This window comes from Mya arenaria, chromosome 10 (genome assembly GCF_026914265.1).
Source record: "Mya arenaria isolate MELC-2E11 chromosome 10, ASM2691426v1".
NCBI lineage: Eukaryota > Metazoa > Mollusca > Bivalvia > Myida > Myidae > Mya > Mya arenaria.
In genome coordinates, this window is record NC_069131.1 from 55185850 (window position 1) to 55204661 (window position 18812).

At 36.4% G+C, this 18812-nt stretch overlaps 2 protein-coding genes across 2 annotated transcripts; one reads left to right on the forward strand and one right to left on the reverse strand.

Moving 5' to 3' along the window:
• The first annotated feature begins 1705 nt into the window (after window positions 1-1705).
• LOC128204832 (WD repeat-containing protein 35-like) lies at window positions 1706-5282 on the forward strand. Its single transcript, XM_052906240.1, has 6 exons — window positions 1706-1717; window positions 2458-2590; window positions 3291-3377; window positions 4209-4338; window positions 4861-4929; window positions 5117-5282. The coding sequence occupies exons 1-6, from the start codon at window positions 1706-1708 to the stop codon at window positions 5280-5282; spliced, it is 597 nt and encodes a 198-aa protein (XP_052762200.1).
• Window positions 5283-9605: 4323 nt separating this feature from the next.
• LOC128204833 (uncharacterized) lies at window positions 9606-18489 on the reverse strand. The gene is made up of 4 exons (XM_052906241.1): window positions 18241-18489; window positions 17977-18135; window positions 16028-16313; window positions 9606-15325 (listed from the first exon to the last, which is right to left on the reverse strand). Exons 1-4 carry the CDS (start codon window positions 18376-18378, stop codon window positions 9606-9608), a joined length of 6303 nt encoding a protein of 2100 aa, XP_052762201.1. The 5' UTR covers window positions 18379-18489.
• Between the last annotated feature and the right edge of the window lie 323 nt (window positions 18490-18812).

Sequence of the window (18812 nt, forward strand, 5' to 3'; positions counted from 1 at the left end):
AGGGATGGCAACGAGTAGTAAAATTGGTACTCGAGTACTCGGACAATCTTTACTCGGAAATAATGAATTTGTTTTCGGGAAAGACAAGATCGTGTAATCTTGTCTATACATATATCGTTCATGACGTACATTGTGCGTTGGTCGTATTATTGGTATTTTTCATCTTTAAATAAGACTTTATGTACTTAAACAGAAATTTAAATAAAAGGAAAACAAAGGTTGTTTCATGCTTTTAATTTTGTCTTTTTCATTTCATTTTAATGATTTTATATATAAGTATGCACTGCAAAATAGCTACAATATAGCTGGAAAGTTATACCCGGATTTAATTTGAGCGTCTAGATAATCGAGATTTATAATGAACAGCAATCAGAATTAAAATACACGAAAATTAAAAGCATACATAAAAATAATGAAAGAAATGTTTCTTACTGTAATATTGTTTTTTACCTCATTAATATTCATAATTCATGATTTAAGATATCAACCAATCAATTGTGATAATCATTGCAAAAATAGTTAGAATACGCCCATTAAGAAATCAATGCTCGTAACGGTCGCTACTCGTTCGCTCGTTAGCGTCCATTGTTTGGTGAAAGGTCCCTAATTGGTAAACAATATAATTGTGTAGGTGAAAGTACCCCTGTAAAAACTTCATTAATTAACATCAGTGCTAATTGGAAATAGAGGCCCTTTGTTGACAGTTTAACTAATATATTAGGGTCAATTGTGTACACAGCGGGGATTAGAGAGACCGTAAATTGTCCTCTTGGCAACTAACCAGATCTGATACTTCGTCTGTAAATCGTGTATTTGGTGATTTTTTTTATAGATTTAAAAAAAAAAAATCCGAGTACTTGAGTAGTGATTTGGTACTCGAGCACTCGGACGATCTATCGAGTTCTTGGGTACTAATTGCCATCCCTAATTTAAACATATCTGTATTAGTTTTTTTATGATTTGGGAATTTTGAGTTAATTTTTGTGTCGAAAGTATACTGTTTTAGGATTGGGAAATTTGAATTGGAAAAAAAAACACACACTGGCTTATCTTCGGAAGTTAATCTTAGCTGGTGCTTCTATAATTATACCTTGTGGCTCAGGTAGAAATAAGAAACAAACTATGAATACAATGTAGATTTTATTTTTTTACATTATTGTTCCGAATAAAGACAATTTAAATGTTGCAATGCTATAAGTGAACAAAGATCTTTGAGTAAGAAATAAACAATTGATGAGTAGTGAACTTTTTGGGGGGATAAAGAGTGTTTTTTTAAGAATGGCTCAATCACGTTGAAAGTAATGGGCAATGCCTCAATGCCTGTGTTTAGAATATTGTAGCTGTTTATAAAGTCCTTTCAACCTTTGTAAAAGAGTTATTGTTAGTGTTATGTGTATGCATATAATATTTATGTAAATGTATGTTAATCATTGATCTGCTGTATATATAAATGTTTACAAATTTATTATGCTCAGTATGGGCCAGAGGTAACCCATATGTTTTGTCATTTTTGTTCATTTTGTTTATAGAAAAAATATGTATTTTTTTCACTTATTTAAGTGGGAGTTTAGCAGTTTTGAAGATACAAATAGAAGGTATTGTCAAAGCTTTGGTGTCGATGACCGCCATTACTAAAAAAAAAAACAAAAAAAAAATGCTTTCAAAGATTTTCATTTTTAACTTGAAACACATGTAGCAAGACACAATGTCCACTTGTGTACAATAGGATGGCCACTAACTCTGGCTTTAATAATTATAGAACTGTGTCCCTTCATAGACTTAAATTAAAACAACAGACAAGTTACAGCTTTTAATAGCACAGAAGCACTCTTATTTCAGTTTCATATTTTTGGTGTCGTGTTTCAGCTGTTTCTTTTTTGTGTTTCGTTTTTGCACTTAATGTTGCTTATAAATTGTTGTGTTATTTTCATTTTGAATATATATTTGCATAGGTTATAAATCAATTTAATCATAAAAGTATAAAACACAATATATGAATATCAGATGCCATGGAGAGTAAAAGCATATAATATTACTGCACGAAAATAATTGTCTACTGAGGCGTTAGTACAGATGAAAAATATTAGCGATATTTTGGTGCTTTTTACTGGGGATATTTTGGCCATGTAGCAATTAATTAAATAACTCACAGTAAAAGGCTTATAGTTATTTGTTTTTATCATTAAAGTCAAGTGAGTTAAAAGCTCATAAATAATGCATTAAGATGAAAAGAAATTGTTTGCATCTATCAAGTGTACAATTTTATTGTACCCCTGTAAAGACAAATGCTGGACTTGCATGTATTTTTACCGTATAAATTTTACAATCAAACTATTATACTACTTTATTGATGGAGTCTAGCCGAACAATCTCTAAAAAAAGCTAAACCCTTGCCCTACCTTTTTAAGTTCATAAGAAATGTAAATTATAAAAAAATACCTTCTTGTCTTTTCCCAGGCCAGCTCGGCGCTGGCAGGATTCCTTGAGGAGGATACGGCGGCGGTGTCTGACGGCAAGCTGATCGAGAATGCCTGGCGCGGGGCAGAGGCCTTCCACTTCTACTTGCTAGCTCAAAGACAACTCCAGGAAGGTGGGTGTGGCAGAAATTAGATAATAGGCAGAGTGACATAACTTTTTTTGTGAGGGGTTGATAAAAAATTGGCCCTATTTCTTGAAAAGGCTTGTTTCATTCAGCTAAAATACTTGGTTATAAAGTTGATTTTACAAAACAAAACTACCGGTACTTTTATTGTGGTCTTTAAAATAATTTCATTTAAGAATCTCAGAAGTCTTCAGGATGAGAATGTTACACAAATTATATAAAGCATCTTAAGATCTTATCTTAAGATAATCTGCTTAGCTTGATCCTGGTATAAGAGGTTTAAGATTGTTCAAGAAAGTGGGTTCTTGGGAGGTGGGAAGGCCTTCAACCGAACATTAGGATTTAGTGAGTTTTACAGAGATAAGCCTGATATAAGTTAAGCTACATGAGGGTGGATTTTATTTATTTGAGAATGCCTGACGTGAAGTGGTGGCTGCTAGCTCAGAGGCAACTCCAGGGACTTCTATCCAGATTATAAACACCAAGCAACTTCATTTATTCAAAAGTGACTTTAAAACATATTAAAATAAGTATGTAATTGAATGATTAAGCCAGATTTAATTTCATAGAAAAAAAGGTTGATCAGAATTTTATGTGACTCAAAACTCTGTGCTCAAGCATATTAAAGATGTTTGCATCAATGGGCATGATAATGTTAGTAGATCATTACTTTCCTAGATATTTGCAGGTTATGTTGACCTGGCCATGAAGACAGCCTTAGGTTTGAGGGATTATGAAGATGTCCTTGACCCGGCAGATATATATTCCCTTCTCGGTAAGTACAAGAAATTGGAAGTTTGCATGTTCATGAGCACTTTATCTTAAGTTTCCTATTTACAGCCAAAGATATAAAGTTTTTGTTTCTCATTTTACTGCCTGCAATAAATGGGTCTGTAGATTTGGATTTTGTTTTTAAAATTAGTAAAATTGTGTCTGATATTCATTTTCACATTTAAAATCATTCCCATTTTGTTTGGGTCCTTGTTAACTAGGGCGCCGTATGGTAACAATCCATTCACACAACTTGATAGAACATGAAGATACCATAAAGTATTCCAAAACGGGAAACATTAGACAGGCAGTTAAACTTGTCTGAAAAAAAGATTTGAAATGGACTATACACAATATTTACATACATACAATTGATGTATATGTGTATAACGTCTGACACTAAAAAAATTTCAAAATGAATATAACTGGAAAAATTGTTGTAATATTTGAATTGAACCAATCAGAAACATTAGAAAGTTGATGTCTTTCATTATGGTTTTGTTGTGGAGTAGAATTGCGATAAGTAGGCTGAGCAATTATCAAACTGTTTTGTATCCCTGTTGCAACTCAGTGAATACACTGCAAGCAGTGAATCAATGATCATTTACTGAATGCATGGCTGATTAACACCCTCCCCCACCCACACACATCCTTATACGGTAATATGTAAATGGCATTATGCTTGACTCAAAAACTGAAAATTCATGTGATAACTTCCGAACTCATGGAACCATTAATGATGTCAAATAATAACTCAGGTGGAAGATGCCCATTTACTTCCTCTGCAATATCGCTTAAAAAACAGTCTTATGAATTATGAAGTTCCACATTGCAGCATTGACGTCAACTGCTAACCGAGCATTCCGAATCTGTTGGAACGCATTTATCAAGCTAGAGACACTGGAAACGCTCACGCCTGATCATCGACAACAATATGAGGAGCTGGCACTGGAAATATTCACAAAGTACGGGCGATTGGTCTTAGTTGAGATGAATATTTGTTAGATAGATTTCAAAGATAGTTGTAAGCTGTTATAAATACTCTAACTGGTACTGGTGTCATTTTTTCACAGTTATGATTTATTTTTGCATGAACAGGGCTTGGGCAAACTATTAAAAACATCTGTTTTTAAATGAAATTATATAAATGTATGATCTGCAGCACTTTTATGAGAATATGATCCAATTAATCTCATTTTAAATTACTCTAACCTTACAACATTTTTAGCTTGTCTGTTATTTTGGAGAAAACCTATTCGGGCATTGAGCAAGACTTGGTTTTGTAGAGCTAAATTTTGAAAAACCATTGAGTATATCCCAAATGGAATGAAACTTGGTACCCAGACTCCAAAAGACAATGCAGCAATTCACTTAACTGTGGATGCAAAAATTATTCTGTTATGCCTGTTTTTCAGCTGGTATCCCTTGTACTTACAATAATCCTCTATACCTTTTACCTTCAGAATTTCATTTTTTGTTTGTTTTAGACACAGTCCAAAAGACAGCCGGAACACCTCTATAGAATGTACAAGCTGTTCAGCAAGCATTCCTGACCGGTAAGACTAAACATTTTATGTTTAACTATACATACGGCGGTGAATGTTTTTTTCACATCACACAATAGAAATCTCAGCTCAATTTTAAATGAAAAGATAGTATGACATCATATTGATTTCTTATTTTATCGCATTAAGGATCCATTTATGCTTGTTGTTTGATAATAAGATGTTATTTCTCAAACAGGGCAAGCTCTTGTCCGAACTGTGACACAAAGTTTCCGACATGTATAGTGACAGGACGCCCACTCATGGAGTACCAGTTCTGGATGTGCAGTGCGTGTAAACATAGGGCTTATGAGTCGGAGATTGCGCGGCGACAAACATGCCCGCTTTGTCACACCTCGGTGTAGTGATGCTATGTGTTTTACAATAAGTTATTTACTGAAATATGACTGACTTATCCCTGAACGTTTAACAAAATAGCATTATATCAAGAATTTCAGTTAGATTAATAATTTGTAAACTACATATTAAAACACACACACAATTTTTTTAATTAACAGAACATAAAAAGGAAAAGTTGGCACCTATTTAAAAGGTAGGGTGGGCTAGCCGGAACCAAGTATTTTATTTTTTAAGCCAAATTAAAAATATGCTTGGTTTCATATAACAGTGACTAAGTCAAGCAATTTGTTTTGAAACCAATGACATTCCATACTAATGACATTATTGATGAAAAAATAAATCATTAATGCACCAGTCAATTGTAACCACGGCTCCCCCAGGTCCGGGGAATAGCGGGGACTTTGAATTTCGGTCCAGCCAAGCCCGGGTAAAGTCCCCGCCCTGCGGGGACGAACTGCTGGTTAAATCCCAGCCAAATGCCCCCGCACCCCAGGGACCATAGGTAAGGACCATTCCCTGCTATTTTTGGCGCGAAGACAAAACCACCGCATTCACCCGGCACTGAAAGCCACCTGGTAGGTAAAAACACGGCCCATTTCCCCGGCTATCCCTGGTATACCCCCCGACCTCGGGGTGGGGGGGGGGCTGTGGTTACAATTGACTGGTACATAATACAGGTGATAAGACAGCAGCATTTTGTGTACATTGTCTTTACACATAATCTATATTTATTCTATACCTTGCCTTACATTCCATGTCTGTCATATATCTATTTTTAGATAATAATGAGGTTAAATTTCAACATTTTCACTTTGATAACAAACTCCACACTACTGAAAAAAAATGTTGTGTTGGGAGGAAATAAAAGGGTCAGTTGGGTAAGTGAACATTTTTTTAAGCCTCATGTCATTTTAAGATTCAGTACAGTTGCCCTATGCATATACATTGGACAGTATGGTTTGACTAAAAAATACCTGACTGCATGTTTTAAGTGAAGTACATGTATAACAATTAGAATCTCCATATAAAGTTTATGTTTTTCTTGGTTGTTTTATTTTTATTGATCTGATTTGTAAACTATTAAAGAGATGTTAGTGATATTTTATCAGCATCTATTGAGGCGTTGTGAATGACGATTGTTTCATGTATCTTTTTGTTTGTTCATCTACTATCCGTCCGTATTTTCTGGATTATTTATTTATGGGCGTATTTATGAATATATTTATACCATTTTTCAATTCTTTGTTCTTAAAAAATATTCTTAAAAAGAAACACTTGTGAGTAAGAGTTATTAAAATAAAAAAATACAATGTTTATGTTTTTCTTCAAATAAAACTTATGTATACATGCAGTCGTTTGTAAAAAACTTACATAAGTTATTCAGAGGCTGTGTTGAGAGGGATCAGGGTCATCTTAGCCAAATTACATTTTAGGCCTTTGGGTCTGTATTCAATAAGTCTCTTAGTGAATATTTTCAACTAAGTGAGAATTTCGTAATTTTTGACATCGATTATTTTAAATACCCGCTAGTTTTCATCAGATTTATTCATATGCATATATTGTTTAGACCATCATCTTGCTTATTTTCATATTTTTGGTGTACAAACATTGATCGTTTTCTTAAATTTCAAATTAGAAAAAAGGCAATTTTTCACTAAGTTGAATTTTTTAACTAAGATGCTTATTGAATACGACTCATTGTCCTTTTTGGCCCTTTTTGGCCCAGTTACCACAACGGCCTGGTCCATTTCGGCCTACTTTGGCAACAATATTATTATTAAAAATACCCTGTGATATTTTTATGTTAATGTCACAATCGGTTATATATGATATTGATCCTATATACCGGTAGAATATTTTATCTGATTTTATCAGATTTCTATTCACAGAGCATTTGCATTTTTCTTGAAATGTCCTAAAAAATGAATATTTTTTTCTGTCAAAATAATCAGTACGACTCAATCAACAATATCTTAAGTCTGTTATGATTGCAGATATTTTAGAAATATATTTGCATTTTTGCAATCCACTTTTTTCGTTATTTTATTGAATGTCTTTCTTATTTATAAAGATAGCACCAAGAACGCGCAAGTTATTTCAGTTTCAGACGACTTCGTTTATCCATGTAGTAATTATTGTTTAATTTAGCCTACAGATAAATTCATGATCGTAGAAAAAAGTCCATTAAAGTTGAAAGGAGAAAACCTTTCTTGACGTCGTAGATAATATATACTTTTTCAATTTTGACCCGTAAGCTGTGACATTTAAGACAAGTCTACTCCTGTTGCATTCATGAATAGGTGAAGTGAATCAATTTAGAGTTACCTTTGCAGAGTGACTTACCTTGAATAATATAGCCTCTTATTTAACTGCTAAACGGAGTAGTTTCATGTAAATTACATACAGTGCAGTAAGTATCGTGTGGGGATGTAATCCGAAAGGTTGCGAGTTCGAGACCTCTGAGAGGTATACTTTTATTGCATTTTTGGCGTATTTTCTTCGTTTTCCATGATTTCAATTCAGTTCATAACAATTATTGTTTTTTAATTCAAAACATATCTTACTCAAACTTTCACAGATATTTTGTGAGAATTGGGGTGGGGGAGGGTAGAGTCTAAAGCCTCCGCCACGACTTTGACACCCATGTGCATATTGAGTTTATCTTTACCATTATGAGCTCTGATTGAAATGAGTAAATACCCATTTTATGGAATGCCCAAAATATCTTTATAAATACATAGGGGATATAATGATAGGACGCTTTTATGGTGACTGAGACCGCAGGTCGAGACGGGTACATGTTAACTTACCGAACGAGACGTGATGCAGGTCACCAGAAATTCGTTGTATCGTAATATTCCATTTATTTTATACCTGCCTATTTAATTATTCCTTTTTATATTTTCGATTTCAATTTGATTTAAATTAACCGCCATCTGTCAAATGCGCGAAAGTAATTCTAATGTGTGACGTAGTTTTGTCTAATGAAGTCAAGGGAGGCCACTGCAGCGAAACGAAGTCAGAAGTTAAAGAATTCACATTTTTGAGCAAAATCAGAACAAAATATTTTATATTTCAGCAAAATTAACAAATTGCTTATACGGAAACAATTATTAAATGTCACAGCACAAAAAAACAACAACAAAAAACGGTACTTATTTTACGAGTATACTGTACACTAATCGTCAATTCCTGTAGACGTAACGCGGCCATTTTTAACAAATTATTCGTGGAATGTTTTGATGATCATAATGCAGAATTGAGGGAAGTTCGTGAGTCAATCGCTTTTTCTATCGATGACGTGAGTTCGCCTTCTTCTTTGTATTTGCGAGATGGACTATACCTTTCGTTAAAGGTTGGCATACATATTTTTGTTTTCATTACAATTTGATGGTTATTTTGCCACTGGATTAAAGGACATTATCTTATGCATTCGTTGTCCCCCTTAAGCATGTTATTTCTTCGTGCAAGAAATTAGATCAACACAATATAATATCTTTATTGATGACAATGTACATAAACATACTCATATCACATATTAATACGTTTGCTTTAAATAATTGCATTATATATGCAATATATCGTTCAACTGCATCATATGCAAACCCGATTTTTTACAAACAAAATAATTTAATACTTGTAAAAATAAACAAATCTGTTATATTTTTTTCAATATACAGTTTCTATGAGTCTGCATGATTTAAATAAAGTTCAAAAGTTTACTCCAAAATAATGCTTTGCAATAAACATAAAAGTACTTTACAAGAATCGCCTCAATTACTTTTGTTATAAATGTGTCTGTTTATAACTTCAATAAGCTTTAATCTAATAAAACTAATGTTTCCTTTACACATTTATTGATTTGAAGACCATCAGTGCCGGTATTGCTATATATAAAGTAATATTCAGTCGAACCCCGTTGGCTCGAACTCGTTTAGTTCGAATTCCTCGTTGGCTCGAACTATATGTTAAAGACAGATAATTAAACTGAAGGTAAACAATCCCGCTTGGCTCGAATTTTCGAGGCTCGAGGTTATTTCGCCGGTCCATGTGAATTCGAGCCATCTGGGTCCGACTGTACGTTATACCACACTGTTAAAGCCGGTCGCCAACCAAACATAGTCGAGATGTAACGTTTACTGCATGATTATATGACATTGCATCACTGCATCACACGTCTTTAATCATATTTGATCTTTTTATTCAGTACCGCGTATTAAATCGTATGTTTTATATCCATTAATCTATCCTGGCAGTTTACAATGTAATTAACATTGAACCAGCATCTACAGTTTTCTTATTCGATCGTCGATTGTCCAATATAGTGTTTATATTTGTTTTGAGTGAACTTGCTCATAAATTACACACCCTTCCGAGCGATACATTTTCATTCGTTGCATAACCTCAGGAACACCTTTGGCATCGCTGAGAATGGCCTCACTAAGCTTAATTTCTGTTATATTGGAACACTGACTTAAATCAATAGGTTCGTCTAAAATGATGTTAACCAGGCCCAATTTCTTTAACTTGTGAGTGAACTTTGCCCCACCTAAAATTGTCACCTCCATCGGCTGTATATTTCCTCTCATATGTTCAACGTTCAACGCCCTAAATATCTCAAACTTGGCCGGGGAGATGGTCACATGCCGAAGGTGGACGTTACGAAAAGATATCACAGTGAGGTCCGCGTATGAGGTCAAGTCCAGGTGATAGTCTTCAGGGAATGTTAATGTGGCCAGTCGCAGTGTCTTTAGCTTACAACTCTGACTTATATCTAGGTTTCCATTTAATACAATATTATCCAGAATGAGCTCGCGTAGCTTATTCGAAAACCTTTCTTCCTGGGCGAACGTCACTTTTATTGGCGGAATTGTCTCAAGCAGGTCTTCACTGGTGGAAACCGAGAACTGTTCTAGCTTAGACGGGTCAATAGTCAAATGCTGTATGCGGATGTTCTGCAGTGTTATTTTAGTGAGGTCTGTAAATGAGGACATGTCCAGGTGATATTCATCTGGGAATGACAATTTATCCAGCTTCAAATTCTGCAGTTTATTACACTGACTTATATCTAGGCTTCCATCTAAAATAATATTGTCCAGAATGAGCTCCAGTAGAGTGTTGCTGTATTGTTCCCCCTGTGCTAATGCCACCTCCATTGGAGAAATCTCATCCCACAGGTCTTCACTGGTTGAGACCCCGAACAATTCAAGCTTAAACGGGGCAATGGTCAATTTCTTGAGACGGATGTCAAGTAGTGCTATCTCAGTGAGGTCCGTGTATGAGGACAAGTCAAGGTGATAGTCATCAGGGAATGACAATGACTCCAGCTGCAAAGTATGCAGTTTATCATACGAACTAATATCAAGACGATCATTTAAAATAATGTTGCCAAGAAACAGCTCCAGTAGGGTGTTGCTGTACTGTTTCCCATGTGCCAATGTCACCTCCATTGGAGGAATCTTCTCCCGCAGGTCTTCACTGGTAAAGACCAAACAACATTCAAGCTTTAACGGGGCAATGGTCAAATGCTTGAGGCGGATGTCAAGTAGTTCTATATCAGTGAGGTCCGTGTAGGAGGATACGTCCAGGTGATAGTCGTCAGGGAATGATAATGCGTTCAGCACAAGTCTTTGCAGTTTATCACATTGAGATATATCTAGTAGTCCATTTAAAACAATGTTGCACAGACTGAGTTCCAACAGTTTGTTTGTAAACTGTTCTCCTTTTTCGAATGTCACCCTCATGGCGGGTATCTTGTCCAGTAGGTTAGTATTTGTATAGACCCAGAAACGCTCTAGCTGAGCGGGTGCAATGGTTATATGATAGAGGCGAATATTCCGTAATTTTATCCTAGTGAGGTCTGTGAAGCTGGATATGTCGAGGTGATATTCATCAGGAAATGATACATAGTACAGTCGCAGTTTCTGTAGTTTATCGCACTGACTTATATCAAGGTATCCATTTAATAAAATATTGTCCATACTGAGCTCCTTAAGTTTGTTGGTATACTGTTCTCCATGTGCGAATGTCACCTCAATGGGTGGAATCTTTTCCCGCAGGTCTTCATCGGTGACCACCCAGAATGTCTCCAGCTGCGCCGGGGCAATGGTCATTTGCTTGAGGCAGATGTTACGTAGAATGATCTCAGTGAGGTCAGTAAATGATGATACGTCCAGGTGATAGTCGTCAGGGAATGAAATTGTAACCAGCTGCAAAGTCTGCAGTTGATCACATTGAGATATATCTAGTTGTCCATTTAAAACAATGTTGCCAAGACCTAGCTCTAGTAGTTTGTTAGTAAATTGTACCCCATCATCGAATGTGACCTTCATGGCGGGTATCTTGTCCAGTAGGTTAGTATTTGTGTAGACACAGAACTGCTTAAGCTGAGCGGGGGCAATTGTTATATGCCAGAGGCGGACATTCCGTAATTTTATCCTAGTTAGGTCTGTGAAGCTGGATATGTCGAGGTGATATTCGCCAGGGAATGATACATCATACAGTCGCAGTTCCTGTAGTTTATCACACTGACTTATATCAAGGTATCCATTTAATACAATATTGTCCATACTGAGCTCCTTAAGTTTGTTGGTATACTGTTCTCCATGTGCGAATGTCATCTCAATGGGTGGAATCTTTTCCCGCAGGTCTTCATCGGTGACCACCGAGAATGTCTCCAGCTGCGCCGGGGCAATGGTCATTTGCTTGAGGCAGATGTTACGTAGTATTATCTCAGTGAGGTCAGTGAATGATGATACGTCCAGGTGGTAGTCGTCAGGGAATGATAATGTGATCAGACAAAGAGTCTGTAGTCTATCAAACTGATTCTTATCTAAGTGTGAATTTAAAATAATGTTGTTCAGACCGAGATTCCGTAGTTTGTTGGTATACTGTTCTCCATGTGCAAATGTCATATTCATGGGGGGTATCCTTCCCAGGAGTTCATCCCTGGTTAAGACACAGAACACTTCCAGCTGCCCCGGGGCGATTGTCACATGTTTCAGACTGACGTTTTGTAGTGTTACTCTAGTGAGATCCGTGAAGGAGGACATGTCGAGGTGATAATCGTCAGGGAATGCTACTCTGTCCAGTCGCAGCTTCCGAAGTTTATTACACCGACTTATATTAAGCCGTCCATTTACTATAATGTTACCAAGACGGAGTTCCACTAATTTGTTTGAAAACTGTTCCCCATATGCGAATGTAACCTCCATAGGCGGAATCTTGTCACGGTGTTCTTTTTTAGTAAGCACCCAGAATTGCTCAAGCTGAGCCGGCGCGATAGTCACATGCTGGAGTCGGACGTTCCGTAATGTTATCTTTGTGATATCTGTGAAGGAGGATACGTTCAGGTGATAGTCTTCAGGGAACGATAATGTGTTCAGCCAAAGTGTCTGTAGTTTATCACATTGACTTATATCTAAGGGTCCATTTAAAGTAATGTTGTCCAGACTGAGCTCCCGAAGTTTGCTGGAAAATTGTTCTCCATCTTGGAATGACACCTCTATTGCCGGAATCGTATCCAACATGTATTCGCTGGTTGAGACGCAGAACAATTCCAGCTGGGCCGGGGCGATGGTCAATTGCATAAGGGAGATGTCGTTTAGTGTTATCCTAGTAAGGTCAGTGAATGAGGATATGTCCAGATGGTAGTCGTCAGGAAATGATAATGTGTCCAGTTTCAGTGTCTGTAGTTTAGCACACTGACTTATATCTAATTGTCTATCTAAACTAATGTTGTCGAGCCAGAGCTCCCGTAGTTTGCTTGAAAACTGTTCTCTATGTTGGAATGACAGCTCCATTGCCGGAATCGTATCCCACATGTTTTCGCTGGTGGAGACGCAGAACAATTCGAGCTGGGCCGGGCCGATGGTCAATTGCCAGAGGCGGATGTCCTTCAGTGTTATCTGAGTGAGGTCAGTGAATGATGATACATCCAGGTGGTAGGTGGCACGGAATGACATTGTGTCCAGTTCCAGCTTCTGAAGTTTATCGCACTGACTTATATCTAGGCGTCCATTCAAAAAAATGTGGACCAGACTGAGTTCTCTTAGTCTGTTGGAAAACTGTTCTCCATGTGCGAATGTCACTTCCATTGGCGGAATCTTCTTCCAAAGATCTTCACGGGTCGAAACCACAAGCTGCTCAAGCTGGGCCGGGGCGATGGCCACACGCCTGAGACGGATGTTCTGTAGTATCAATACTTTAAGATTTTCGCAATGAACAAAATTTATGGGATTGTTTCGTTCATGTATTTCAAAATTGTCAAGCCATATCAGTTCCAAGGTTGTTAGAGATGTTTTGGGGAAAACTTGCAGATTTGAATAGTAGGTTTTTAATGAAGTGATGTTTCTTTCTTCCATTGTTTCTTTGGAATTCATATTCGTTGCGCATACGCCGTAACGCTTCACTGCATATGTTTCTGTCGTTTTTGCGTTGAAATTCAATAGATAATGGTCATCTGACATAAGCTCATTATCTATATAACTGTGCCTTAACGCAAGCTTTGGCTCAAAAACGCCATTGTTCACACATTCGTTGTACGACTGCAGCACCGTAGACTGATACTCGATGAGCTTTTCGAAATAGAATGTACTCTTTCTGTAAAACGTACGATCTATGTCCCCGAACATTTCCGCACATCGCTGGCCCTGCTCGTAATTCATGACACACAGAAATAACATTATCTCTGGTGTAAATGTACTTTCGAAATGGCTTTCATATGCCATCCAATCTTCACTTTCGAATTTCAACGACGAAAGATACACAGCAGCAAAGAATTCCTGGTAGGTTTTGTGTAAAAAACGATACATCGTATTTTTAATGCTGCATTTGTGTGACTTTATAGCTGTTATGAGTCCTGAAGCTTGTAGAAGTTTATTTTCTTTTAACAAAGGCATGGTTTCCTGATCAAAACACCACTTCAAGTCGATTAACATTTGAAATGCTATTTTTCCTGTTTCATATATTGTGTCGGAGTTTGCTTTACAAGTATTGCATCGCTCGAAACATGGTGGAAGCCGCCTTTCATTTGGAGCTTGTAGTTGAGCTCGTGGTAAGCTTTCTTTATACCTCTTTTTTCCTATATCAAACATCATTTCTAAAACGTCGGCATAAATGAGTGACCTTGTTTTCCCAAGCGTCAGCTTGATATTGCTCTTTTGCGTTGTTTCGTCGTCTATACATCGACCGTGCCAGACACAGTATAATTGCAAACCCATGAGCGCGTTTGAGGTAAAGGACTGCAGATTTTGCGACTTGACAGCGGCCAAGAAATCTTCGACCTTAAATGTGGTTCCATAATGTGAGTTTAGACATGTGTTTGCATGTCGTAAAAGCTCTTCAACGGATTCAGCGTCCAAAACATTGACACTAAGATGCAGATACGTGTGTCTTGGTATGTCCATGTCTGCAAGTTTCCATGGACGGCAAGTAAGTACAACGCTGTATGTCCGGTTGGCTATTTGCGGTTGTAGTTTAGATATGGCAGATTCGTCCAAACCGTCTAAAATCACCAAGCCTCTATCTTGTGTGCACAGCTTTTCGAAGAGTTGTTTGTCATCTTCACTGTATCCTAGCTCATCTTTCAAATGAATATAAAGTATTTCTTCTACGGAATTTCTTACTTCTGATGGAATAGTGGTCATGTCTATGTAAAAGAGATATTTTATGTCTTCTAAAACATCAAATGATAAATTGTATCGTTTCCCCAAATGTTTAAAAACATCTCTTTCATTTGTTTGCGATGCGCACCATAGGACAGCTAAAAAATTACAAAAGGATGTCTTGCCTACACCCGCATTTGCTGTTATAATTGTGAATTGTTTCAATGTATCGTTCATTGTCAACAGCGGTTCAAGAGATGTAATAGGTTGTTTCTTGGTTTCTAACAGCTTTTTATTATCACATGTCGTTTGTGTGAATACCTCTGACAGCGTTGGTGGTACATAGAAGTCCTCAATACTTGATTCACCATTAGGAAAAAACGGTCCCAGGGACAGCGTCGAAGTATTTGTGGAATGGTGTTTTAGCAGAATTTTCTTTAGCTCTGAAACACCAAAACAAATTTGTTTCATCCAATATTTAACGGCTTCAAAGAAAAGCATGCCAAGATTTGCTTACAATATAAAAATAACGTTTTGAACTTTGTAAAATGCCTCCATGGTACCCGACAACATGTATTCATATGTTAAATTAAATGGTATTGGGCAAACGGAATCATAAGTTTTGGTGCCAATATAGATAAAAAGCCCGTAAACACACGGGATTTTAGCAAAGATTGTATAAGCACCTACAGAGGAATCACATAAGATATGTGTATTAAGGCATTTCACCCAACATATGTACAGCCATGATTGAATGATCAAGCAAAAGGGAAGTTTAATAGCTATACAAAAACATTGTCGTTTAAGAATAAGGTTTTCTTTGGCTTTTTACTGATACCGTTTTAAAAGAATTTCGTTTGCTCAGTATAACGACATCATACACAATTAACACCTTTCTAATTTGGAAACGAATAAAAGAATATACAAACTATCTTATATAGACATTTGTGAAATGTCAACCAGTTCGAATACTATAGAATTTATATATTCTGCATTGCATGACTTACATTGTAATACTTGTGATATTTAGATTTTGAATATCAGCATCCATTAATTAACTTTACATGGCTTTTAATTTCATCTGTTCGGGTGCATTTCTTGTATTATCTTTGAAATAAGAATTACGTACGTAAAAAGAGACTTACCTTTCTTAAACTCGTTAAAGCTCTGCTGGCCAGCATCAACATTGTTATCGATGATCGGCTGCAATGTACTCGCATGCTGTGTTACCTCAACCTTCTTCTCATCGACCAAGTCCCCAACGTTACGTTTATGTACTTCAACCTGTGTTTCAATGTCCTGCTGAATTTCTTGGAGCTTGATGATGTTTTCAGCGTCCACGGAAGAGTTTAGGCGTTTCAATGATGTTACTACATCTATTATGGCATCGAGCACGTCCGTCCTCTCGATATGCAACTGGTCAAGCTCCAACTGTAACGTCAGACAAACAAAATGCGTTTAATGTTCGTGGAAGATCGAAATGAATTCCACAAAGTAGTCACAGAAAGCAATACTTTTACGAGTTATATTAATGTTAATATTTGGACAAATTTTATGAAAAGATCTGTTTCTTGTATTCTATTATTAAGAAATTTATTGACTGATTGACGTGAATTACAAAATTATGTTGATGTCGTAGTTAAACTTTTGTTCGGCACAATCACGTAACTTTTCTTTCGCTAAGGAATCAATATCTTAGCATACAGCAATAAAATATTAAAATCGATGTACTCACGGAAAAAGTATAAAAATGTAAAATAAATACTTACTTTAAAAGTTGGACAGCTATAAACATCAGTTAAGGATTGATTCTTATTTTTTGTGCGTTCATGCAGTATGAACGCTCGGCCGCGATTTTGCATATGCATAAACCGCGTTAGCGGTTTTTGCAAAATATGCAAAATCGCGGCCGAGCGTTCATACTGCATGAACGCACAAAAAATATGGATCAATACTTATATTTACATTTTTCCTTCTTATTTGTTATTTTTTTCGACCTAATAGTGATTGAGAATAAGCCTTTAATTACAACAAAGGGGAACAAAACGTGAAGAGCGAATGTAAATGGTAAGAGAACTTGTCGCCCTTGGTGTTTTAGCTGGGCGTATTTTTTACCCTCCGCATAATAAATAGTCCATTAGTTATTTGCATAAAGAAATAAATAATCAAAGACTATTTTAATCATTTGGTAGTTTATGTAAAATGTGTGGAGGTAATAATGATTTTTGTTGTAATATATTCATTTTAATCAAGATAACTTTCGATACATTTTAACTCATGTTTTAAATATGCATGACCCATGTGAGAGGGCATAAAAATGTAGTCATGGTGATTTCATGGATAACTTCCAGTTCAAGGTATTTATAGCGTCATAATTTCATTTGTTTGTTGTCTTTTAACATTCGCAAAGGTATTGAAGTGTTGTGATGTGCTAGTCTTCTCGAATTGTCAATATCAAGACGTTTGTTCGAACAAATACATTTGTCATAGAAAGAAATCGCCGAACATAGAATCATAGCCATGTTTGTTTTGACAGTTGTTACAGAAGAACCGTAGTAAAAACCGTGTCAATTTTAATTTGTCTTTATTATTTGTTCAATGCGTGTTCTTTGGTTATCAATTGCAAAATAAAGCATTTTATAAATGATATTTCTAGAAAATAATGTCTTTCATTTCAATTCTTCGTAAAACCTCAAAAGAAACATGTAAACAAGCCGGCATTCAACAGAACATGTGCCATGCTATATTTAGCAATAAAGTAGATCGTAGTAAGATCACTACGACCAATCAGAGCGTTACTTTGTTGCCAAACTCCGCCTACAAAGGTCACGAAAGGTCGACCAGTTCATGCAAAATGAACTCATTTTTTATCGTTCAGAAAATCAAGTACGGATGTAAATATTGTAATTTAATAATTGACAATTTATTATTTGTCTAAACCTTAAATCTTTATGCATATGAACCAGTTTTCATCTGCAGATAAAGTTCACAAAATCAGTCTCAAAACAAAATATAATGCATGAACCGTAACGCGAGAAAAATGCAGGAAATGAGAAGGAACGAAAATCATGGACGCTAATGCGTGCAATAGTACCTTGTTCAAAACATCTAGCGTACTCTGTGCATAAGAATTTGCTGCAAGGTGCTGTGGTACATTAAACAACGCTTTCATGTCCCCAAACCATTGTTTAAGCTCATCGTCGGTAACCTCAAGTTTTGATGCGTGGCGTACTTTCCGTCCAATTTCGCGAACCTGTATGTGTATGTGTTATTTAAAACCTGATTGAAAACAACAATACAATAAATAAGTTGTTTATATCAATGGATTGAAGCTTAATCAAAATAAAAAAAAGTTTACCTTGGTAGCAACGTTGGCCGTGTTTGCTAGGTCGGGGATATAGTTCTCAAAAAGGAAAAAGTTGGTAAGAACACTGACAAAGCCGTCCAAATCTGTTTCATCAGATGAGCTGATCGTTTCATATCCATCTGGTGGCATAAATGCTTTAGCTACTTCCCATGCATTTGAGCACCAATCGCAGGCGTTTGTATTTCGCCAGGATGGACCCTTAAATCTATGCTGATTTATAATTGACTGTCTAAGTCCATCGCAAACCTTGTTCGGGCACGGACGATAGGTAACAAATTCATGTAATTTGCAAACTCCACTGTTACAAATTTTGTTTTGTGGGCCACATGGTACAATTACTGCGGTAGAACACGCGGAACAGTTGCTTCCTTGCGGGACTTGGCCGTTTTTCCATGTTTCCACTGTATTTTTTACGAATGGTGCAAGTCCACGTTTGGTAATAATCAATCCAACCGAAACTTTCAGCCAGTTGCAATTGTCCTTTTCTTCAAACCATTTGGTATAACCTTCACACGACGCCATGTTGAAGCCTATTTGTCGTCCATGTGGCGTCTTCTGTCGAT

What these genes read in the sequence shown, in the direction of transcription:
- LOC128204832 (XM_052906240.1), top strand. An exon ending in TCAAAGACAACTCCAGGAAG is followed by an intron (nt 2,591 to 3,290) that starts GTGGGTGTGGCA and finishes AGATATTTGCAG; the next exon opens with GTTATGTTGACCTGGCCATG. An exon ending in TCAGCAAGCATTCCTGACCG is followed by an intron (nt 4,930 to 5,116) that starts GTAAGACTAAAC and finishes TTTCTCAAACAG; the next exon opens with GGCAAGCTCTTGTCCGAACT.
- LOC128204833 (XM_052906241.1), bottom strand. Translation starts at nt 18,378, where the DNA reads ATGCCACCAGATGGATATGAAACGATCAGCTCATCTGATGAAACAGAT. An exon ending in CGGCCAACGTTGCTACCAAG is followed by an intron (nt 18,136 to 18,240) that starts GTAAACTTTTTT and finishes ATACACATACAG; the next exon opens with GTTCGCGAAATTGGACGGAA. An exon ending in CGCTAGATGTTTTGAACAAG is followed by an intron (nt 16,314 to 17,976) that starts GTACTATTGCAC and finishes CTGACGTTACAG; the next exon opens with TTGGAGCTTGACCAGTTGCA.